The sequence below is a fragment of the Anser anser genome (genome assembly GCF_964211835.1).
Source record: "Anser anser genome assembly, chromosome: 6".
Lineage (NCBI taxonomy): Eukaryota > Metazoa > Chordata > Aves > Anseriformes > Anatidae > Anser > Anser anser.
Genome location: NC_139726.1, coordinates 36,687,118 through 36,711,646, shown reverse-complemented (window position 1 = coordinate 36,711,646; position 24,529 = coordinate 36,687,118). Strand labels below are relative to the sequence as shown.

Sequence of the window (24,529 nt, the reverse complement as noted above, 5' to 3'; positions counted from 1 at the left end):
ATCAGTTAGCAGTGAGGTGCACAGAGCTGTAGGAAGGGCTGTACAGGGAGAGCTGAGCGCGGCGTGTCTCCTTTCCCAGGAAAAAAGCCGGTCAGCAAGGCTCGCAGCGCTGAGGGGACGGTGCGAACCGAGAGCCCGAGGGGCTCGCCCAACCGCCGGGCTGCGGCCGTTCCCTCCGTACGCACAGCCGGGAGGCAGCGCGCTTCTGGGGGCTCAGCCCCTAACCCCGACCCGCAGCCTTCCCCCTCCGCCCCGCTTTCTGTCGAAACCGCCCCCGGCTCCTCCAAGCACAAAGCCCCAAGCTCCTGAGGAGCCCAAGGGGCGGCCCCCAGGGCGGCCGGGCCGGGCCGGGCCCCTCAGAGGCGGAGCCGCAGCCACCGCATGGGCCCGGCGCGGCCTCCCCGGGCCCGGCCGGGGCCGGGGCCGCTGCTGGCGGTGCTGGCGGCGCTGGCCGGGGCGGCGGCGGCAGGTACTCGGTTCCCCTCAGGCCTCCGGGGGGCTGCGGGGCCGGGCAGGGCCGGGCCGTGCCGGGCAGGGCGGTGCAGGACATGGCGGGGCGGCGCAGGCCTGGCGGCGAGGCCGGGCGCGGGGAGCGCCGAGGGGTGGCGAGGGCGGCTGGCAGGCTCTGGGGGGGTTGGGGCAGGGCGTGTGTTTGTTGAAGGGGGCAGGGGGCAGCAGGGGGTGGCTGTGGGTTGGGGGAGCAGTGCAGAGCTCTGGGGGCTGCTGCCCCGCTCGCATGCAGGGTCTCCGGCCTCCCGCGCGGTGCTGGCTGCAGCTCCTAACCCGAAGGAGTGGGGGCTGGCCCCCTGCCTGCCCTCGCTGTGGGCAGCCGAAGGCCTTCTGTAGCTACAGCCACCTGCTCAGGTGCCTCTTTCTTTCTGGAAATGGATCGTTTCGCTCTGTGGAGCTGATGTCACGTCTGAAGCAAAAGCTTTTTCTCAAGAAAAGGCATCTAAGTTCCTTAAAGTTAAGGGAGGCGAGAACACTTACTAGTATTGTATATTGAGGACATAAACTGTCTACCCATAGGATAATTAATTCCTAACAATTAAATTCAAACGCAGCAGCTTCTGCAGAGGTCCCCGTTCCCTTCTCCTGGACTAGGGGCACTGGATGTTTTTTTTTCATGTGCCAACACCTACCCTAGCCATTCGTTTTGGCCCCCACCTGGACTGTCCCTCTCCCATCCCTCCTTTTCTTGTAGGCTTTTCTGATCTCCTTTGTGGCTGCTGCTTGTCCAGCCCGCCACCAGCGTGGACCACAGCAGCGACAGAAGCACAGTGGCTCTGTCTTCACCAGCATGCACAGGAGCACGGTGGCTTGCCTTGGGCAGAAAACCCTCTTGGTAATAAATACACCTTGCAGGAAAGGCATCTGTGCTCCAGGCTGTGTTTTGGTTCTGCCAGGGCATTGCAGTTTCCTGCCACTGAACCTATCTCACTTCTAGCCCTGGGATAACGCCCAGCCTCACCTGTTAGCTGCCTTAGTCAGTTGCACTTCTGGGAGACAAGTTAATCCTTTTGCAGCTTCCTCTGATGACCTTTATGGAAAGGCAATGTCTGTCAAGAGTGACAGTCAGCCCTTGTCTGAAGTGCTGTGCTCTCTTCCATTGGTATGGATTAAAATTAATCAGATGGTTAGTATTTCACAACAAAAACGCCCAAGTTGAAATTTCAAGCCAGCATACTTTAGTAGGATCATCTGTGGACATATTCTAATTCTGGAATGGCTTAATAAACGTAGATAAGAACATGCACACAGGTATTTTTGATTGCTTTAATTAAATTGTTTAAAAAATAATTTAGGCTAGGTTTAGCTTCCTTACAGAGACAAGGCAGGTTTTAACCTGCAGAGTATTTCCTTGTCCAGATTGAGTCTGTTTTGGACACGTTCATATTGCTGTTCTGAGTGTGTGAGTGTTTTAGCAGTTATTACTGAGCTTGGCTTAGACCTAGATTTTCTATTCAGCGAGCCAGATGATTCCCTCTGTTCTGATCTGTATTAATTTCCTTTATTCTGCTCTTTAATTATGTTCCTGGAACACTGCAGCAAGGCACTGTAGGGCATATTTTACACATCTATATAGATAGGAATGTACGTTGTTCGTGAAGGTTTGCTCCATAAATCTTTCAGGTGCATTTCTGCTGAAAGGTGCAATCTAATCGTGAGGATCGTAGGGGGTCACCAACATCTCAGGAGAGTTACACCAGTACGCATCCATGTTTTGAGACTTCTGGCAAGCTGTCAGTGCAGTTGTCATGCTAACATGTAGTGGCTGGACTGTGTCAGGGAAAATGATGCTAAAGGTACAAATTAAGAAGAGGAGTTATGTTATTTAACATTCGAACTATTTCAGAGGGAGATGGGTGCGATTTCTGTAGTCAGCAGCAATGTCATGTGCTAAATGACTATTTAATATGTGAGCCTGTTTACCTGCTCAGACTCCCACAGTTGCATTCACCATTGGTATAAGCGCAGACTACAGTGGAGTTACGCCCACTCGTGCCAGCAGGAAATTTGGCCCAGAGGCCCGATTCCTGTGCCATCAAAACGTGGATAGAGATGCCAAGCTTTTACTGACTGCATTTTTTAAAAAAATCTCACCCTAGATTAATTTTTTCTCCCCCAAGGTGTTACTGTTTATTTTAGAGCCTGAATTACTTGATGAGAAGTGTCATTTGATTTTTTTGTCTAAATCAAATTGAATGTGCTACCCTGCAGCATAGTTTTTACGTTCAATTATCTGCAAATTCCTTGTGACTTCCTCAGCATATACCAAAAAAGGGAGGAAAATTACACATTTGTCTTTGATACATATTTAAAGTTAACTTTCCCTCCCCAGGTGAAAACTGTAGCCTCCTGAAAGAAGGGGATGTCATCCAGAAACGGGATGAAAACTGCTATTGTTATGTGCAAAACAGAACCCTGCACTTACAGTACATTTGGTCAACTGTAGAGGTAAGAGTCCCTTACCTCATCCAGATACGCCCTACACTTCACAAGAACTTCTCCCAGCTGAGTATAAGACCAGCTGGCAGGATCAGGTAGGAGCATGATAAAAATACAGCATTGGGATCCTTCAGTCTGTGTGCGGTGAAGCTTGCTGTCCCTTTATTAAAAGGATGTCAACCAGGTTTACAGCGTTACAACAGGATGCCAAACAAACATTAACTTACTGTCGCATCTTATTTTGATGCACATCTTTCCTACTGATGGACCGCTGTTAACCCCAGCAAGAAATGTTTTGCATCACGACACCTTTATACAGCTAAATTTGAGGATAAACCACAGTTCTGTGAACCACTTGCTTGTACCATCCCTCTTCTATCCCTAACGTGAAGATTGAATTATTGTCTACAAGAACCATAAGAAATTAGGCTTGCTTTTCAGGAGGGGAATGAGGAAGAGTACAGGCATCCCCAGTATAAGAACTAAAGATGTATCAGATTGTTACCCTGAAAATTAGAAATATACTGCTACTGCTGTTTTTTTGTTTGACACAGAGGGTCATCTTAAAAGAAACATGTTTATTGATCAGCAATACAATAACAAAGTCTCATAACGCTGCAAGCAGTAACAGGTTAAGGAACAAGCTGAGTATCTGATTCTTTTTTTTTTTCCTGGGAAGAATGTTGCTGGTCAAGGGAAGTAAATAGTTTTGCTCTGTGTTGGAGAAATTGGCTCTCAGATATGGAAGTGGAACACCTCTTTGTCCGTTCCCAGGACTTTTTCCCTTGGGAACGTGCTGCAGATGTTTTTATGAATGGTAGCAGGCTTCAGGTGGTAAAGCCCTCCAACAGCAACACAAGCTTTCCTGGAGGAAATGCTTAAAAGCAGGAAGTCAAGATTTTTCCCAAAACAAACTGCTTGCTGATGTGTTGACTCCTTCCCAGTAGAAGCCTGGTTTATTTGTGGCATCGCTTTTTTTATAAATGTTTTTTTGTTGTTGTTGTCTAATATGCCCAGATCAAGAGCTCACAATGAAATATAACGTTCAGCAAGATCACCCCGTCTCAGAAGATGGACATCTTTTACGCTATGGTGGGGGAGTGTGCTAGGAACTAGCAAGAAACACCAAAATAAGCAACAGGAATGTGCTATATTTAAATTTCTGGTTATGATGCCTTTTGTTTTCCCTATCTCTCATCTGTCCCTAACATAAATATTGCATTATTATCTACAAGAAAAGCAAGTACTATTTCTTATGGTTAAAGAGGGGAATGAGAAGGAGTATGGATATCCACAAAACAAACAGCAGTCAGTCAAATACTGCAAGTTTTGTTAGAAATTTGTGGGGGGACAAGTTTCATGGTAAAACCAAACCCCCAGAGCCTGTGGATGGACTGAGGCCCTTCGATAGACCTTTGCTGACCTGGATTTCTCTGAAGCATGCTGTAAGGCCCAAACAACTAATATTTGCATACAATTAATAACCAATATTAAACAACTTAAAATTCCAGTAACGTTATGTTCTCTAGGTTTCTGTGGTAAGCCTCATTAGCACATGTATGGCATAGATGCTGTGTGTGTCAGAAAAAGCAGCAACAGAAAAAAAACAGTGATTCTGAGCTATTCCTCTATGTATTTTGTTATCGTTTGATTTTAGGTAAAAATCAACAGCACAGAAACGTTCAGGTTTGTGCCTACTTCAGAAAAAAGCAACTGTCGTAACTCAGAAACTGTTTTTGAGTTTGCTGCATGTGCTGTTCAAATCTTCTGGCAACCAGAGACATCTACAGAAACTTTCCTAAAAATAAAACAATATGGAGAGGATATTTGCTTCAAAATACAGCCCCTCAGGAAAGAACTGTACATCGTGAGTGTGAAACGAGAAAGTAAGTAAGAAAGCTTTCAGTTCAGATTACAGATAGATTGGTATTGTCAGTGTACGTGAATGTACCATCTCTTTTTAAGAAGCTTGGCACTTTTCTGCTGATCTTTTATATATAACCAATGCTTTAGATTGTGTAACTCTAAAGTCCATTTCTATTTGTCTTTTTTCCCCCTTTTTAGTGCTAGATGGAAAGCTCTTGTTTTTGTTTGTAGCTGGAATTTTTCTGTTCCATTTTGCAAACAGTCTGAGCAGGTGAGTACTAGCTGCTGTGTTTTGACCTTCTCTCCCAAAGTCTGTGCATCTTTGGTTTGTTTTACTAAGCTGGAGATGCGATTGTCTGGGAAAGTGAAATAAGGAAACTGGACATATATTTAAACATATATTAAAAGTAATGATACTTCATACCGTTTGTGCCTGGCCAGACTGTTACATACCTAGGAGGACTTGTCAGGTAGCTGCATGCTGGCACCTTGCGCTGGGCGACACCAGGACAATCCTCAGCAAGCAAGTGTGGATTCAGAAAAATCCTCTCTCCCTTTTGTGGACCAGGGAGATTGGCTGAATGCTAAAGAATGTCGCATGCATCAAAAATGATGCCTTCCTGCAGGCAGAAATGCTTAGGATGAGGTCATCCGGGGCCTGGTCTGCCTCCACCTTCTTGCCAACCCTTCCTCATTGTTCTTTTGATGCATGTCTTGCATAGCTCATAAGGGAGGATACTTACTGTTAGAGCAAAACACTTGGCCCATGACTTCAAAGCAAAATGAGTCACAAATTAATTGTCAGGAGACACCTTTAAAACAAGCAGAGCAGCAGTATTTTCTTTTTTAACTAAATTATATTTTTTAAATCAGATTTTTACCAATGCATAAGCTTAGAAAAACTTGCTTTTTCCTTTTAAATAAAAAAATAACTCTTCTTACAGTACAGAACCACATTGCTATGTACGAGAAAATAAAGTGACTAGCAAGTCAATAAAACCAGAAAGCGTGAGTGTTTAAAAAATAAATTAAAAACCTTCTAGCATGTAACAATTCCAGTGCATTGTATAGCATTTGTTGGATTTTTTTTTTGGCATGAATTTAAAATCTAAACCAGGCCTGTTAACCATGTAACTACCACTTCTGACTTACAGCTGCATTAAGTCCTTCCTGAAGATTACTGCTATCTTTACAAATGTTGGCATTTTTAACCAATTACAACTTAGAAAATACTTCTCACAGTGTCCTCTCTTGTTCTTTTACAGGAATACCAAGTTCTTTTACCTTTCTGGAGTAATACTGGGTGTTCTTGCTCTGCTAGTCTTTGTCCTGTTGACGCTTAAAAGATTTATTCCAAGGGTAAATCTACATTTGCAAAAACAAAATAATAATAATAATCATAATAATAATATAGGAAGTCAAGAGTCCAAGGCCAGATTCTGACCTTGCTCTGTTTTTGTAGCCAGGTAACTCCCCTGAAATGGGTACAGGAGTCAAGTGAATATAATTAAGTCAGAATCAAGTTCTAATTAGCTGCTTCTAACAGGAGACTGTTGATGTAGGAGAAAAATTTATTCTGAAACCTAAATTATTTTTATTGGACTGGAGCTAAGCTTAGTTTTAAGAATATGAATCTCTGTAAATCAGAATGTAATTTTAGTGGCAACTGGGATGGATTCTCTTCCATTCACCAGAGAATTCATCACAGGGCAGATGTGAACTGGCACAAGTGCAGTGGAAGTCCAACACCGATCAGAAACCCTGAAGGACTACCAAGTAGCACATCTGTTTTTGCCTGTGAATTCACTTGCACATAACGGTCCTGATTCTGACTGAGATTTCTGTATTTTCCCTACTTATTTTTTTGTAAATTTTCAGCACAGTACCTTCTGGATATTAATGAGTGGCTGCTGGATGTCCTCTCTCTACGTTATTTTCTGTTTCAAAGAAAATATGGAGTGGTTGTGGTCTGAACACAGGATATACTTGTTGGGTAAGAAAATTAAACTAAAATCCGCAGTACATTTTTTGATAATTTAGTGGTTAGATGAATACCCATCCATTAAAAAAAAAAGTCAAGCAGCTCATTTATGGATTACTTTTATCTCCTGAGCCAGAGATGATGTAATATTCCAAAGGATCCTAATGTACTCAGTGAGCATTTACTCACATCGTATTATTAAATAAAGAGTTTGGTATAGTGGGCCAGTAACAGCTGTAACAGCAGATTTTGCCTGCATTATTTTTTCACTGATTTGTCATCACGTACACTTTCCCCGTGACAGGGAACGGGCAGCTATGATGGTTTTATTTTGCTGAATCTGGGAATGGGACGCACAAATTGCTAACTGCAGGGGTTGGCAAATCTGTTGATCTGGCACCTGCCTCAAGGTTCTTGCGCTGCAGCTCCTACAGCATTACCCAATGGCTCTTCATAGATCACCCCGTGAACTACTAAAACACAGAGCTCATAAAATTCAATGCAAGTACCCGTAAGACAGCACAAGAAACAGCAGGTTGTACTACACAGAAGTTGCAAGCTTTGTCAACCAACCTAGTACAGTTTATATGAGTAGTTTTCATCTTTTTCTTCATGTCATTCTTTCCTGTTTCCACAGGGTATTTTCTGGCTGTTGGAGCGAGTAGCTTTGCCACGTGCTATCAGCACGGACCGCTTACCAGTGAACTGAGCATAACCTTGTTCACGTGGACACTGCAATTAACAGCCTTTGTCTTGATTTACTGCGGTGTCACCGTACCCCAAGTTGCATATGCAATAATAGCAGTCAGCCTCTGCTCAAAAGGCCTGTGCTATCCCCTTGGTGCTGCTTGTCACATAGGCAGGTTTGTATGTATTTGGGATTGTCCGGGTCCCTTTACCACCAGGAAACATTAGAGGCTAATAATGAAAAAAAAACCAAACAAACACTGGTGAATTTCTATTGCTAGTTTTTGTTTTTCTTTTAACCAAATATAAAGCTACAATAGAAAAAGTTTAAATCCCTAAGACACAGGAATTTAATTACTTTCCCTTTGGCAGTTATAAACATGAATTTTGTTTTATGGACAAATGTGACGGTGCTCTTCAGTACAAATGTGGCACCTTCTAGTCTGCAGCATATGGCAACCAAAACATTTCTGTTTGGTTGATTGGTTAGAGTGCAGCAATATCACCTTGGTATCACTTGCTGTGAGGAAATCTGCAGGTAATTTGTATTGAATCTCACATGATAAAGTGAACTATCGCCTAGGAAGTGTATGTTAAAAACTGACTGTTCTGTGTAGGCCAGATGGCTTTCAATGTCAATGTAGAGTTCAGAGACTAAAACCCCATTTTCACCAAAATAAGGGTTCCCACTGATTTTAATATTCTAAGGTTATCACCGTAGATGTACGTCTGCCCTTAGTACATGCAAGCAGTCAGTTATCACTGGGGGGACACTCTCCCTCCCATATTCGCAGTGCCCCCTTTATGTTGTGGCATTTGGAATTGGAACTGCTTTCACAATGTAGATCTTAGTTTGCTAAGTATTTTGTTAGCAATATGGGAAGAACAGATTTGCTCCTCCTTGAATGTAAAGCATTTTTTATCACAGATGTAACACTCAAATGAAGATTCTAAAAAGCCCTCACAATTTACAGCTGCTTGTTACCTTCAGCGATGACATCCAGATCAAAACTCTTTAGTGCGGCCTGTTCCATAGCTGTGGACTGCTGCTGAACCTCAAAGAACCAGGGAGAGGTCAAGGCTAGAACCAACATAACCAAAAGAATAAGAAACAATTTCTTTTTTAGTCTTTGACGCATTGTTTAGTTTTCTGAAGAACATATTGCTTTGCTCCTCTGCTCCTTTTAGATGTTCCACTGTGGACCGTGTTGAAGCTTTATTATTTTACGTAGGATTTTTCATTTGTCAAAGACTGATTTGCCAGCAGCAGCTGAGAAGCACCAACTGTTTCAACAGTAATGCAGTATCAGTACTTACCTGACAGAAGCAGGTTCAACTTGCTCTGAAATCAGTAAGATTTGACTAGGAGTTCACAGAAGTCAGAGTTAAGAGCAGCACATATAGAAAAATTAAGAATCTTGCATTAATTAGTAAGATCAATACGGATTCCACCGAGCCAGCAAGACCTTTGCCGTTTGACCTGGACGAGGGCTGTAATTCATTCTTGCTTTTCAGGGCAATAAGGAGGAAAGTTGAACGCTGCTGGTTGGAGCAGGTGTTTTTATACAGAGCTGAAAGTTTTATGGGCATGCAGCCCTTGCTTATCTTAACTCATCACAACATTTAAATTGAAAGCAGTCGACAGAAGGGAACAGAACATGGCACACTTTCTAATTGATATCTAATTATATTATACATCGCTACGCAGCAGCTAAAAAAACATCAGATTGTAAACATTTTGGCCTCAGACTACTCAGTTTTGTAATTTAAAGCAAGATTTAAGAGAAGCGATCTAGTAAACAACATGAACAACTCAGAGCATTGCTTATCTTTAAATTTACATATGCAGACTGGGGTTTGATTCAGCCCATGTCTCTGCGTAGACACATTTTGCATATTTCACCTAAAAATGGCTGAGCAAGTAGACATCTATTTTATTCTGAGATTACAGTCCGTGCATACACAGTAAGGACCTGATCCAAAGCTCTTCTGAAGCAGCATTCTCTGGAAGGCTGGATAAGACCTAGAGTAAGCAGCTTGCAAACATGAAACCTGTTGTCTTAAAATTTTCATTTTAATGCAAGTATGTAGCTTTTCCTCATACGAGGATAAACAGAGAGTCATTAAGATTGGAAAAGACCTCCCAGGTCATGATTAATGCATGTTAATAGCAGCCAGTAGAGAAAAACGATGGGCCATAATTACGTGCCAGAAGACTTCAGAAACACTAATTGATTTCATTTTATTTTAGAAAAATGAAGAACCGCTTGCAATCAAAAAAGTTAGTGTTCAGATGGCTTACTGAAGAAGAATACCGAGAACAAGGTGAAGCAGAAACTATCAGAGCTCTGGAGGAGCTACGCTCACTCTGCAGGAACCCTGACTTCCCATCATGGCTAGCAGTATCCAAACTCCAGTCCCCACATCGGTAAGAAAATTTGGCTTTACCCCCGAGTAATCCCACTAAAGATCACAGCCCATGTCTCCAGGATATTACTTGCTGGTGGTATTAAGCCTCACTGGTTCCTCTCTGACCATAGATTACTCTGGGATTTTGCGGAGTTTCACAGTTAATTCGTGGTATTGACAGCTTTCCCCAGAACTTCCAGGCTACCTACAGTGCCTCTGCAAGTTCCTACACAGTGACCCAGATCACTGTCTAACCAGTGAAATGCCCTTTTTTTCAGCTTTTACAGCAGTACACTTTTATACGGTGGAAAATTGGGGCAGGCTGAAGTATATTGCTCAAATATTTGCTGCATTAAGCTCTCTGACTGCAGGTCTGCACAGCCAAGGAAACCTACTACTCGAAGTAGGAGTATCATAGAATATCTAAGACTGAATACAGAGAAAATACCAGTATCTGCACCTAAGCAGTATATCACGTAGTGGAGCTACTCGAGATACAGCTTAAGAGACAAACACATGTGAAGAGAAGAGCCAGTAAACGCAGCCAGAAAATCTTGCAGGATATAGAATTAACCATAATCACCATGTACTTCCTTCAAAATCAAACACTTGAAGATGTTAGGAGCATGGTTTCACCTAGTAGCCTGCTACAAAGGCTTGGCCCTTGCCACAGAACCAAATGTCACAATTTCAAGGGAGTCCCAGTCAGCTTGGAATTTAACAACTAAAAAAAAAGTTAAAACTAATTTCGGAACCTTCATCTTTCTTGGACGGGCATAGAGACAGCCTCTCTGCCAGGTTTACATTTAGATATAGATTTACTGTTAAACTGTTATTTTCTAAGAGACTCGCATTCTGTAGCGTGATTTGAAGATAGAAAAAAAGGAAAACTCGCTACAGTACTCTAAGAAAATATCACTAAATGCACAGGACAAGCAAATGAGGCACATGTATTTTCTAGCCCTCGTTTAGTTAATATTCTTACAAGTTGTTCACGAGAAAAATAGAAAAATAAAAAGAACTAGAAGTTTGATTTGAAATTGAGTATCCCTTTAAGCTTCCACTGAAAGATGGCTCAGCACAAGGCAAACCTCTAAAACAGAGGCAGTCCAACCTCTGTTCCCCGTATAGACTAACAGTGCTTCCAAGAGGAGCGAGGTGACACCATTCATCTCACAGAAATGTTAAGTCTAAATGTAAATTATTGATCAGTTTACCAGAATTGCAGAGTGTAGCTGCAGCTCCTTTTTCTTACATTTCTCTGATGCTGTCGACACTTACCCAGGTGTCAGAACTGCCGTCTGTTTCCGTGCGCTTGCCAGAAGCCTCCAGCTCTGCCGTTCTGTATCTTCAGTGTAGTTGTCCACTGAAAGTAAGATGTGCGGCGAACTGAAATGTAGGAACAGTGTTAAGTTCACGCTTTGTTCAGCCAAACCTCCAGTTTGGTGTTGGCTTGGAGCAGCTGCAGAATTCCCAGCCTGCAGCTCACAGTTCACCAAAAGCAGGAATTCTTTGGCAACTGCAGGCAAGCTTAGTTTCAGCTTGCCTGGAACACGCATGCGGCACCAGAAGTAAGGTGATAGCACAGGAATGTGGGAGTGCTAAGTTCTCACCAGTTTTCCCTTCATTAGCAATGTCAACTTACCTGAAATTCTAACAGCCTTTGTCTCAACTGTTCCACAGCTTTAATTTATTTTTAGAAGCTAAAATACCACCTATCCAGTGATACAAATGCTTACTCTGGGTTTACCCCACAAGCACTGTCAAGATGAGAAAACGAAGTCAGGTCTTGCTTAGTCACAAGATGGTACAGATGCCCTCTAGAAGAGCCAAAGTTACTTATGTAGGGAAGACTGAAAACACAAAGGACAGTGAGGCAGAAGAACAAATCTTCAGAGTCGTTGCCATCTGTTGCTTTTTACTCTCTGTTGTGCTTGACTCCGTAGCTCCTGCTACAACTTCCCCTGACCAGCATGGCCTATAGGCATGTCCTCACAACATCTCTGCTTAATTGGCAGCATCTCCTGCATTTACAATGTGTGTGTATACACATACACATATATAAAAATACATAAAACCTTCCCAGCTGATCCCTTCAAAAATCTGGCAGGTTTGCAGGTTTTGTTCTGGGATCTCCCCACGTCTCAGCTGCAGAAACAACGGCGCATGATAAGGAATACGGCTTTGGGAGCTTCTTCCTGGAAGAGCAGCTTTTTGACAAAAGGGTGGAATCTGAGCAGGATGAGACAGAAAACTCCACCCATGAAGAAGATGATGTAGATGAAGATGAAATACGTGAACAGATTTCATTTCCGTATGCTACTGAGTTGCTCTGAGTTTTGGAAAACACCATAACAAGGGAGAAAGGGAAAATGTATTTGTCCCAGAAGGGAAGACTGCAGACTAAGAACTCATACCTGGTGATTTCTTGTGGATGCTGGGGGACAAACATTTCTGAAAGACTATTTCCTGTATCACTGATGTTGCCTGATTAGAGCAGCAGAAGGAAATCATCAGGAGGATCTCATACTATTGGTACTTTAACTGGGAAAGGAAATGTTGCTTCTTTTCAAAGCAAGTACCAGCAGCACGCTGTCCCATGGTGATGCCTTGCTTTGCCAAGGATACTACCTCTAGTAAACACAGCATCTTTTTTAGCCCCATTCATTGTCAAGTCCTCTGTGCTGAGCACTTGAGGAAAGAAAGCCATTATTAGTGCTCTACTTTTATTAAGTACCCTACATGGTAGCAAATTTAATAATGCTGTTAGTTTGCTGATAAACTATTTTTATTGCTCATCTGACTTTTCAGTGCTAAAGATCCAGAGCTGAGCAAGGTTTGTTTGCTTTTCTGGCTCAGCTTGTCTCTTAGCTTCATTTTGCATCCTCCCTTTGTTTTAAGTTCCTCTCACTCTTCAAAACCCTGCCTGAGCTTTTGCTGCTCTGCTTACATCATTCTGTTCGTGGTCTCCCTGCTCTAGTTATGCTGTATGTTGTTCTTTCCATGCCTATTCCTTCACACACTCCTTCCCTCTTCCACAGGTCCCTCTGCTGATCCTTTCTTCAATCCTCTGCTTCTCTCTCTGACCACTGCAGGTGATTTAGGAGATTTCCCTCCCCAGATGTATTTTACTATTGCTTTCCATTTCATCCTCCCCTTAGCTCAGAAGGGTACTGCCCTCTGCTCAGCCCTTTGAACAACCAAGAAAAGGCAGCAGACACCAAGGCCGTTTGATCTGCTTGGAGGAACTGCTGACAGCTGAGCTGCAGCACAGCCATGTAATGGGGAATACAGATGACCCACACGTGGCTCCACTGTCTTCAGTAATTAACTAATTCAGTACCAAGCAGAAAAGTAATTCCTGGCAAAACAAGGAGAAAGGGATAGCTGGCTCCTACCTCCTTGTGCATCCTTCTTTTGGACTTACACACGAGGTGTATGGGGAGGAAAAGCAAAGAATGGGGAGAGAAGGTTAAGACAGTGAAATGTCTTTCAGCCAATGTACTACACAGTACGAGATTAGGGGATCTATCACATCTCCGAAGTTCATCCACCTGCAGAGGTCATTTTCTCCTTTTGTTTTAAAGACTATCCCTATATTCCTCCGTCCTCACCTTGTTTTCCTTTACTGCCTCCAAACTGCAGAGAACGCAAGACCATTACTTCTCCCACCACCTGATTTTAGAAATCCACCAGGAACTGCCTGTGGTGGGGAGAAGTTTGCTCTCCAGAGGGAGATTTCAGACCAGACTCTATTTGCTTTCAAGGGGATCTCTTTTCTTTGTAATGTGCCTGGTGCCACAATATGACCTCACCGGTGGTTCCCCATTGCCCATCTCTGGACAAGGGTGAAAATCCACTACCTCTAACTAAAAAGTGCTGCCGTACCGCATTCCAGGAGCTCCTCCTTATAGAATGTGACTCAGATCCTATGCCTGAAAATACCACTTGGGCAGTCCTTCCTCAGTTATATCATTGCGAGGTTGCTTCATTTCAGAAAGAATGCTTCCATTGTACACTAAAGAGATAACTAACACCTTTTTGTGCCATATATTTATAAATACACAAATGCACAATCTATAGCATATTTAAGGGAGAGAAACCCCGTCAAGCAGGTGCTCCAAAATACATTCACTTTTAAGTCCACAGTATTAAAAAATAGATAGGCCACTAGTTTAAGAGTTACCTGTAAGAGAGGCTGCTACTACCAAGTCCACAGTTAAGTTACCACCCAGACTCAAATGTCAGGCTTGGCCAGGTAGGTTCTGTCACTAGGATGAAGTTGTTTTCTGTAGGAAGTAATTTTAAGTGTACTTTTTAACTGGCTACGAATTCCCATCCATACAACTTGAGGCCAAGCAGGAGAATCAGACTTATCGTAGAGTAAACCCACAATTTTTCTGGATTTCCTCTTTCTACTGAGGCAGTGATTATCCCTTCATAAGTATAAAATATATATTTATATAGGATAGCCAGATAATATATTAAGGTAACATTTTACCTGTGTGATATATTAAATGCAAAAATAGGCTGTGTAATTTTCCAGATACTTTCCCTTTTGCTAAATCATTAAGAACAATACCAGACAAACCTATTCCAACAGGAAGGAAAAAAACAAACACCTTTCAGTTTATAAAGTTCATCATTTGCCAGGGATAGGTAAATACTATCCAAAGTAGAGCAGGAAACTACTAAGCACGTGCAAAGCAGAAGTGCAGCAACATGCCAGAAAGATGACTACTTTAGTGGATAGCTGATGCTGACCTTAAAAATCCTCCCAAGCCTGTTCCAACACTGGAAGCATTTCATCATCAACAAAACCTACCAGAATCAACTGCTGTCATTTGAGCCCTTTGCCAACAGCGAGTTTACCTGCACAGTGTCCTGTGATGTATGGAATTACATAGGTTAACTGGAACACTACTGGCAAGTGGTGTCCAGCGCTCAAGCAGAAAGCCTGAGAACAGAATCTTGATGTCAATCCACTGCCTTAACTATCACAGCAGCCTTTCTTCCGTAACAAAGGATGAATTACATTTATCTTCTGTTTCATTGTTAATTAAAAAACAAATTTCATATTTATTTTGTATTGTACGCTATACTTTATATACTGTATTGTACTTTCAGGGTTTTTAAATAAAAGTATTTTTCAGCTATGTGGTTCTCCTTCCTTAAGCACTTACTCTCTCCAGAACTGCGGGACCTAAAACAGGGAGGAGCCACACAGAAGGGTGCGTGTATATCCTCAAGTTTCCTCCATTGCTGCAGATTTAAAACTGTGCGTTAGCTGTGGTTGCTTCAAAACCTTGAACACATCTCCCCGTAGGAGTCTGCCTCTTCCATCTCTCCATTCACAACAGACCCAAACTGCAACAAAGACCAATCCGTAAGATGACAAGCGAGGTCTGCAGGTTAGACACGTGGGAACAACAAAGCAGAACTGCCCCTGATGTCTCTCCCCATCACAACGTTTGTGTCCATACAAGTTAAACAGCTGAAATAATAAAAAATGAAGTTCCCTACATTTAAAAATAAATAAATTCCAGGCAAATGCGCCACTGTAGAGAACAGGTGCATTACTGCAAATACGTGCAGTTTTATCAGAAACAGAAATTAGAAATATTTCCATGCAAGCTGGCATGACCTGCCCTTAAGATCCTTCACCTCAAACTGCTAGGCGACCAACGTAATCCACTTTTGACTTTCACTCCTGATGTCCTGCCCACTTCCGTATCACGCTGTTTGTGATGCACACCGGTGTGCATTCCTTACATTCTCCTCACCCCATAGAAGGAGCTTTGTGCCCACAGCTTGATTTTATCACGGAACAGATTTTAACACTGCGCAAGATAGTAGCTGCCAGGTTCCAGATTCACTGTCCTCCGGGGAGTGAACCTAGCAGGAGGTTAATTAGCACCAAATTGTTTCTCAGTTCTGGTGGTTATGCTCACTGCTGGCACCGTAATATGAACACATGTAATAAAAGTTCAGATTGATACTATTAAATACATTATGGATAATTTATATTTCTTACCACAGTTTTTACAGTTTCACAAATATCAAAACCCAGGTGTACATGTCCATTTTGCAACATAGAATGACTATACAATTCCAAAAAGAGCAGGCATTTCAAATAAACAATTCCAAGTGTAAACACAGTGTACAAGCTCTTCACCTCACAATCCAGGTGCTACGCAGTAAAAGCTGAGGTAACACCGTACAGCATGAACTCAACAAATGGTTGGTTTGTCTCAAGATGGTTTGTAGCATCCTTCCGTCCTGTCACCTGATCAGTCCTTCGGTTCTCCCCCAAGTTATACAAACATACAATAAATACATTTCTGATTTTAAAGGACACTTCGACAAGTCATGAGGATTTACGTGAGTACAGTACATTTAAGTTCAAGTGCAAAAAAAGTAATTAGTGGCTAGTCATCGATGTTTCTCTTCATTTTCTATGGTGTTGGTCCCAGGCACCGCCAGAACACGGTTTGTTCTAAAAGCACAGCTAAAGCACAGCCACAGGAGACCCCTTCAGCCAAACTAACTGGATGTCAAAGCGGGTGAAGCTGCGTACCCTTCTCCTGCTCAGCTGCTGCCATCATCCTCTCCCCTTCCCCTGTGCTCCTGCTAATCTTGCCCCTGCATCATCACAGGGGCCGCGCAGCCCAACAGCATGCACCTTCCCGGGGGAAGGCTGACACATCACACACATCTGACTCCAAGGACGGCTGAGCAATGCTCACTCAAGTCCTGCAGAAGCTAAGTGCTCAAAATCTCCCAGGAACAAGCTGTTGGGATGAGTAAATGAGCCATAACACTATCCTGACTATAACCCCCCTGGACTCTTCCTCAAGCCCAAGGATCTCCCCTCCAGCAGCAATTTTCACTACGCACCAGCAAGTGAGCTGGCTGCAGTCAATATTGAAAAGCATGACAAAACAACACAAAGTTTTCCAGTGTCTTGACATTGGGCAAAGTTAATTTCCCAAACATACTGCATTCTAGTTACGTATGTCTCCTCCTGAGAATCCCTCATTCGACTTGATTTCTGCGCCAACAACTTTGCCCCTGAAATTGTAATCATTACGATTTTTAGGTAACTCTCCCTCCCCTCCCCCACCCCAGGCACTTAAAGCTTGCTGTTTTCTTAATAAATAACCACAGTAACTACACTGCATTAAATAAACCGCTGTATAGATGATGAAATAAGAACAAAAAAAACCAGTGTGTCCATTGAAAACCTTGATCAATCTCAGGTTGTGCAGTCTTGATCAAAGATAGTTGTCTCAATACAACATCAAACCTAAAATTACCCAAACACACACAACATATGCCCAGCTGAAGGGCTGCAAGCACAGAGGCTTCACAAGCCCTCCTCCAGCTTTTTTGTTTCACTAAAATGTCATTTCAAAAATCTTTGCTTTGCAGAACTAAACCTTTATCTCAAACAAGATAACATAGCTTCAAAAAACATATTCTTTGAATATGTTTTACTCATTCCATCACCGTAATATGAAGATATGCTTGCTAAAGCTACTCTGTATCTGAGAAATCTTTAGAGAGACAGGTTCATGCTGTTCCTATATTTATTGGATCCAATATTTTTAATAGACTATGCAGGGAAACTCAGTTTCTCTCCTAAAAAGTCTTTTCATTTTGTCTCAGGAACAAATTCAAAGGAAAAAAAAAAAGCTGATCAAGTCAGACTCTCTGGCCCCAGCGAGTAAAGAGCGAACTCCCCTTTTCTACAGATTGCAAAGAAATCTCATAGCGCTTGACTAAGCTTTAGCAAAGCAGCCAAGAGTTCTTCCTACAGTTAGATCCGGCCACATCACTTCCCTCAAGCATTCCAAACTTTTGGCTTCCCTGCTTGTGTTGCTCTGTGTAGTCCTACGAATATTGTTTATATAGTTAAAAGCTTGCACTGCACCACGTTATGATCATTAAGATGAAGAAGTCCTACTTTTGAGCTCCTACTCCAGCGTTCCCCAGGTGAGAAGCAGAATTCCATGCACTGGTGTGGATAAGATGAGCGCATCTCAGGGCCCTGCGGCGGCAGGCTGAGCGTCGTGGTCCAACACAACGCGGCCGCCGTCTGCCTGGGAATCGGGTGTTGCTGTCGGTGTCGAACTATTTCTGGGCTGCCCAGAATCTGGCACATTTTGTGGTTGTCTTGCTGAGCTGGCTGATGAAGTACTGCAATTCTCATTGATTTTCTAAAGAGAGGGGAAAGCATTGCATGCAAAGAAGTAAGTATATGCACTCACAAACACCATCCCCAGCAGATATCCCCCCCCCGATGCATTCAGGCACTTCTGGAAACTCACAAAGCGCTCACTCTGAAAGCCCGCAAGGTAACAAACCAAACTTAAAGAAGCAAAGCAAAAGTAGAGCATTTAAATCCAGAGGACACTGATAGCAAGCAGATGGTTGCTTACCTTCCATCTCTTTTCCTAACTGCACTTCCCCAAGAAGCATGCAAAAAACAAACTCGTTGTGTTTCAAGGGAAAAAAGCAATTAACTGGATTTCAGTGTTCAGACAAGACCATTACTTTGACCAAACAATTCTCTAAATTTTTTTTCAAGCTCATTACATATGGCTTGCCTAAATAGTTTCTTCCCTCCCCCAGATACTGCTCCGACTTTCTCAATGGCAGAACACCCAGGCTATTCAAACAGGCCTTATGAGGAGCATGAAAGCAAAATTAAACACCAGTTACAATCCCCAGGATCAAAATAACACTGATAAATTTCATATTAGAAGACAAGCTATCTATGAATGTTTGTTTTGCACTGAAGAATAGAGAATATGGCATGTACACCACTTTGCTTGGAGGATTAAAGAGCAGTAACAAAAATTGATCCAAAATCCTACAGAAAGGAGGAATAATTTTTGTCACTAGTCCCATTTTCTGCACACTAACTCTCCTTCCAAGTGATCTATTGAACCAACTTAAGAGATTTGCACAGCCTTTTTCTAGTTTCACTACTTTACTACCACCAGCTTACAATAAGGGATCGTGTGAAAATAACAGCAGCAATATTTTGGGGATGGCTAGTCCATTTGGGGAAGTGAGACAGAGATAACAAGTAGATTTGGGAGACCATGGAAGATGAACAAAATAATACAATAGGTGCATTGAATGTTGGCACAATCAACAAGAACTACTATTGTATCAGCGCAGCATTTTTATAGGATGGAAAGCATAATGAAGAGATCATGTTCTACAGAGCTACCAGTGAGCTCCAAGAGGCACGAAAGCCTGTTTGGCTGCTTCGCAATTCTCTGTGGAGGGGCTGGGTCGTGTCCAGCAGTGTCAGACAAATCCCTTTCAGACACCACACAAGTGCAAAACTTTCCTTTCCTGCAATGCCCATTGCATGTGTTCTCTGCTGCTGCTCTCCTCTCACTTTTGCACTTTTACTTTGTACAAACCAAGACCCCTGAGGACATTTAGCAGTGGGAAACAGCGGCTTGTCTGGACAGATTACTTGGATGTCAGACATTTAGTGATACCTTTGGTGTCACAAACAGAAAAACCCAACTCTCTCCTTGACTTGGGGAAGTTCAAAACACCCTAACCAACCAAACTAAAGCAAACGTGCCTGTAAATGCATTTGCAATAATAAAGACAAGTAAGAAAGGCAGGAGAGAGCTGACCCGGTGAAATTCCTACACGCTCTGCTGAGTCACTGTCCCATCCGAAATTGTCCATTTCTAAAGACAGGAGTTGTGGAAAAAGCATTTCTGTGTTTACTCCTACTGGGTGTGTAAGAGAGAACCTCACCCACTCTTTCCAAAGTGGTAAACGCAGTGGTTTTAAGCTTACCCATGCTGTTCTAAAACGTGCACTGACAATTTTCCTACTTTCCTTAAGCAGCATGCTTCAGCTCCATTCCAGGAGGTACAGCCAAAGCATAAGATCCAAATCCATCCAACCCTTGATGAGACTATTAAAAGGTATTTTGGGGTGAGACTGGATGGAAGGGAAATGGTGTAAAATTGTGGCAGTTGTCTGGAATACCTATTTCCACTACAATGTGGACATATGACAGCATCACCCAAGGAACCAAAACTAAGAAGAAATCATTTTACACTGTCTTAAGTAGCTCTGCATCTTCATGTTCAATTATCATCTTGTAAATTTTGCCAAACACGCAACCCGCACATTCCAACTGACATGAAAACAAACCCATACTCATGGGAACTCAGGTATATCTGAGCCTGTAGAACAGAGTCTTGCTCCACGTCTCCCTCTCCTCCTATCTTCAGGAAGATGACACATGTAAAAATAGTTATTCCTGCTGCAGTACACAGACAGCAACTCTATTTCATACAGTACTTCAACTATTGTTTCACAACTCCACATTTGCTACAAGCTGACAGAGAATACTTGCCAGGTATGAACACATTTACTCAGCTGTAACAGTTTGCTAGCAACCAACAGTATGTAAGAACTTCCTGTCCATCAGAAGATTACCTGCAAAGGCTGATTCTCAGGTATTGGATGGGTTTTGGAGAGTTTAACCATCTCTTTTATCTGGTAGACAGCATAGGCTAAGGTGACCCAAGGAGAAGAGCTGATGCCCCAGGCAGGCTTGTTCACATCCTCTTGTTCTTCTTGGTGCTTAGTTTTCTTTAGAGGCAGCCTGGGCTCAGTCCGAGGCATGACATCTTCTGATTGCTGTTGTACAAGGTCAATGGTCGCTATGGGAACAGGACTGGAAGGCACTGGGATCCTTTCCGCCAGCATCGTCTTTTCTGAAGTTTAAAACAAAGTCATCACCGGCAAAAGCCAACAAGCTTAAAAAAAGTGAGGCAGGCAATGAACCAAAGTGATTCTTGCTATCTTAACGTGCTTATCACTGCACTGAAAGCAGAACGGAGGCGCAGACTGCCAGGAGCAAGACATGCCACAATCTCATTAGGGAGACGTGATGAGGATGCTGCCCTTACGAGCAAGGCTGTTCTGCAGCTGCAGTGAGGTGCAAGAGGGGGCTGCATAAGCACGAGGGGTTAAGGAGTATGAAGCAGCCCGTTTGTCCCCTGCCAGCTATCAGAAATATGTATTTTCAATGTTACGTGGACATTTAAAAGATATAAGGTCCCAACAGACCTTTACATCTAAGGTCTTCTGATAACCTGAAAGAATTTTCTCAACTTTCTTAAAATACCACCCATAAAATGTCTATAATGACCCTACACTGTGTGCCTTACAATCCTGAATAGCTAGAGTTTTATATACAAAACGTAATTAAACAGACTGTTAGAAACTGCTGGATATTTTAGTAGCTGCATGTTGTCTATGAGTCTGTAAGTAACACATAGTGTAGAGTTTGAGAAAATATTTTGTCCAAGCATTTTACTGATTAAAAAGATCTTTTTCAAAATTATAATCATATTTTGTTTACAGACTTTTAGATAGTACTCAGTATTTTAAGCTATGGCTGGATGTCCTCTAGCAGAGGAAGAAATGAAGAGGGTAATCCTGCACACACTTAACACGCTTCGCTTTACTCATCCAACTGGTATTGTTGAAAGCAACCTAATTACTGCCATGCTTAAAATTAAGATGCACACTCTCAGGACGGGTAGAGTGCGTATTAAATGAAAACCAAAGACTGAAACAAACTAGGTAGAATAAGGCCACCAAGAACAATCTATTCCTTCGTAGCTTCATGCGTAATTAACCAAAGGTTGATGGGAAACTGAAACAGCGAATGTCCTTCTTTCCACCTTACCATTTTTTTCAATTATCATTTGAACAGAGGTGAAGAAAATTCTAGCAAAATAAATATTTGAACACTTCAGTACAGGCAACTTGATAACTGGTCAAGGACAAGTCATTGACAAGTCACAAGTGACTAAAGAAAGCTGACTTTCATTTCACACTGAAAAGTAATCTTTTGGGTAAAAAGCAGATCAAAAATTCATGACTTCAGAATTCTGCCACTGTTTTACTGTCTTTATAAGAATTACATTTATGCTAAATCCTTAACTTTGCACCAAGTTTTTTGTTTCTCGTTAGCCTTTATATTAATAAAGGCGGTTTGAGTTCTATCTGTGGGTTCTCTGATGCCAGAAGAGAACTGAGGCAGCCCTAAAAGCTTCTGTCCTCTGTCTCTATAATCTCTGGCAGAGGTGACTTGGAATTGTAGCACGAGACTATTCAGTCATCCAGAAGGCAGCCTTAAGGGACTGATGTAAGTGGAATAACTCATTACATCTGTTAAGATTAATCTAAGAGTTCCCAGAACTAAGAGGACATACAGGTAGGAAAACATGTTGTGCTTTCCTCTTATTGATAATTAAGAACTCAGCGCTGCACTCCTTTGCAGAAGCAGCACAACACCTCAATTTTCATCACTGCTCAGGAAAAGATTTCTCATTCAAAAACAAACCGTTCAGTCAAAATCTCAATAAAGGCACCGAACAAAATTAAAGCAGCAGGAAATGACTTCTGGAGATACGTTTTTCTCTAATTTTGTAGTATCTTTAGTAACATGAATATTTAATTACCTTCTTCTTCATCAGGAACTAGCAGCCACTGGATCAGTGCAAAGAGAAGAAGAATCACTAAACAAGCCATTCCTATTCCTCTGAATGTGGCAGCAGGACCTGGAACGGGATTTTTTTTTCTCAACTGAGAATCTACTTACCTAGTAAAGTAACACAAGATGAGTCAGCATTATACACTCTTAGGGTATCTATTGCCCCATGCAAACTTTTGCCAGCTTGTCATATTACATTTTCTTCCCCCAACAGGCTACATGAAGGACTTGTTATAAACGGTGTAGTTAGGTTTCACTTGTACACTGAGAGGCTGAAAAGCATCAGCCTAGTCTCTCACAAAGCATTCCTTCCTCTAATTTAAGGATCAAGTTGTAGATTTGCTCACACAATACTAAAAGTATCTAGGTATAACAATTTTAATCCATCTGAAACATTGAGAGGACAAAGTTGTAAATCAACCTGGTGTGAATTCAGTGCTGCTCCTGCTTTGTCAGCAGGGTTCTGGGCTGCAGGCCTCCTGAGGTCCCTGCCAGCCTGAACACTTGGCCGACTCAGTGACTTACACCATGTATTAATCCCTACACCATAACAATACCTTACACATAAATAAGTTTTAAGCTGCTAGGCCAGTAAAACCAGAACTTCAATAACCGAACCAGAATTGCTCGGCGCAGTTTTTGCTTACCGAAATAATTGACCAATACCCCTCCAACCATAGCCCCGCATCCTCTGCCCAGGCCCAGGTGGAGGCCTTGCAGGATTCCCTGGGCCGAGGTCCGCAGCTCTGGGGGCACTGCCGCGCTCAGGTACGAAATACAGGCTGCCCATATGGCCGCATGCGTGACACCTGCAGAGGGAACACGGTGATGAGGACAGGGACCGCAGCGCGCCCACTGGCTGGAGCGTGCCATAAGGGAGACAAGAAAACCCCATTACCCCCAATGCCCGTGGAGTACAGATCAACCCATGTCCCATGGCCACATTCATCAGACCCAGCTTCCCAATATGGATTTCGGAAGCCTCTTTCTTGCAGATTTGGGGTCATAAACAGTTTTTTCCACCCAAGAACAGCTCAGCAGAGAGAGGAATGATCCTCAGCATGCAGGAGCAGGCTGCAGGTGGAGCCCTCCTCTCTGGGCACCTGCTCGGTGGCTTTCTGGGGAGCGGGGAGGAAGGGACAGGAAAAGGCTGGGCTGAGAAGAAGTTGGAAAAGCAAAACAGCCTTGTAGCTCGTCACACGTTAAGTACGCCTGAACTATTTCGCCACCCTCAGACTGAGTGGGAATATTTATTCTTATTTGAGTGGTACTAAAAATAGTAATCACAGCTTACCAATGCCTAAGCTCTACTGCCTTGTTTAAAAAAAATAATGTGTTGGCATAACTGATGATTCAGTCAACATGTTTCTGTCCTCTGCACTTGACTTATTTAGGAACATTTGGACACTCAGTAATCCCTTTTGCACTTAGGCTGAAGGCTCTTCAGAGCAGGACAATGCATTAGTTTGTAACATACTCAAAGAATAACTTGGATTTTGCTTGGATGCAAAATGATAAACAGCAGCATCTGAAACTTGTTCAGGTATGTTACATGTCCAGGAGGCTGTACAGTTTAATTCCAAATAGAAACAAACATTTCTCAGTGTTTGGGTTTGTAATAAGTTAACTACTTAGAGCACAAAAAGACCACTTCTATACATCGTGGAGCTGGCTTTGGTAATAGGCACATCATCTTGTTGAAAAATGAAAGGCTTACATTAGGATGAGTGTATTTTATCTTATCATTTACAGCTTAAGGCTTTAAACCTCAGGTTTTCCATGGAAAAAACTCTGAATTTAAAACTCACTGAATATCGACACATTTTTACTTAATGTAAACTCACGTAAGTATTGAAAATAGCAATGAAGAAACGTCCCAATAACAGTGCAAAGCTAATCTAATGTAGCTAATGTGCTTTTGTTTTACAAACAAACATTTTGCAACTCACCTAAAACATGCAGTTTTATCAGCTGCTGAAGAGTCTATCAAGTTTTAAAGCCAGGCAAATCACAAACACATCAGACATTATTTGAACCATGCGACACAATACTGCCGTACTTGTTTGGAAACAAACGGCTGA

General features: G+C 42.5%; 2 protein-coding genes across 11 annotated transcripts in view; one reads left to right on the top strand and one right to left on the bottom strand.

Moving 5' to 3' along the window:
* Positions 1-239: 239 nt before the first annotated feature.
* NEMP2 (nuclear envelope integral membrane protein 2) lies at positions 240-15,046 on the top strand. Of its 5 annotated transcripts, none has more exons than XM_083842918.1 (9): positions 240-469; positions 2,843-2,958; positions 4,607-4,835; positions 5,014-5,086; positions 6,081-6,174; positions 6,694-6,808; positions 7,434-7,659; positions 9,735-9,911; positions 11,839-11,995. In XM_083842918.1, exons 1-9 carry the CDS (start codon positions 382-384, stop codon positions 11,858-11,860), a joined length of 1,140 nt encoding a protein of 379 aa, XP_083699044.1. In that variant the 5' UTR covers positions 240-381; the 3' UTR covers positions 11,861-11,995. The 5 variants fall into 5 exon arrangements, with proteins under 5 accessions (XP_083699044.1, XP_083699043.1, XP_083699042.1 ...); XM_083842917.1 differs by lacking the exon at positions 11,839-11,995 and adding an exon at positions 11,576-11,831; XM_083842916.1 differs by lacking the exon at positions 11,839-11,995 and adding an exon at positions 10,264-11,452.
* An 847-nt stretch (positions 15,047-15,893) lies between these two features.
* MFSD6 (major facilitator superfamily domain containing 6) overlaps positions 15,894-24,529 on the bottom strand; it is a 43,594-nt gene continuing 34,958 nt past the window's right edge. For 5 of the 6 annotated variants that reach the window (XM_083842892.1, XM_083842891.1, XM_083842893.1 and 2 more), the window contains 4 exons: positions 23,096-23,257; positions 22,417-22,515; positions 20,378-20,658; positions 15,894-18,111 (listed from right to left, as the gene is read on the bottom strand). In XM_083842892.1, coding sequence (XP_083699018.1) covers positions 17,935-18,111; positions 20,378-20,658; positions 22,417-22,515; positions 23,096-23,257 — 719 coding nt within the window. In that variant the 3' untranslated portion in view covers positions 15,894-17,934. Of the gene's footprint in view, positions 18,112-18,333; positions 18,353-20,377; positions 20,659-22,416; positions 22,516-23,095; positions 23,258-24,529 lie in introns of all 6 variants that reach the window. The other variant, XM_083842896.1, reaches the window with a different exon arrangement.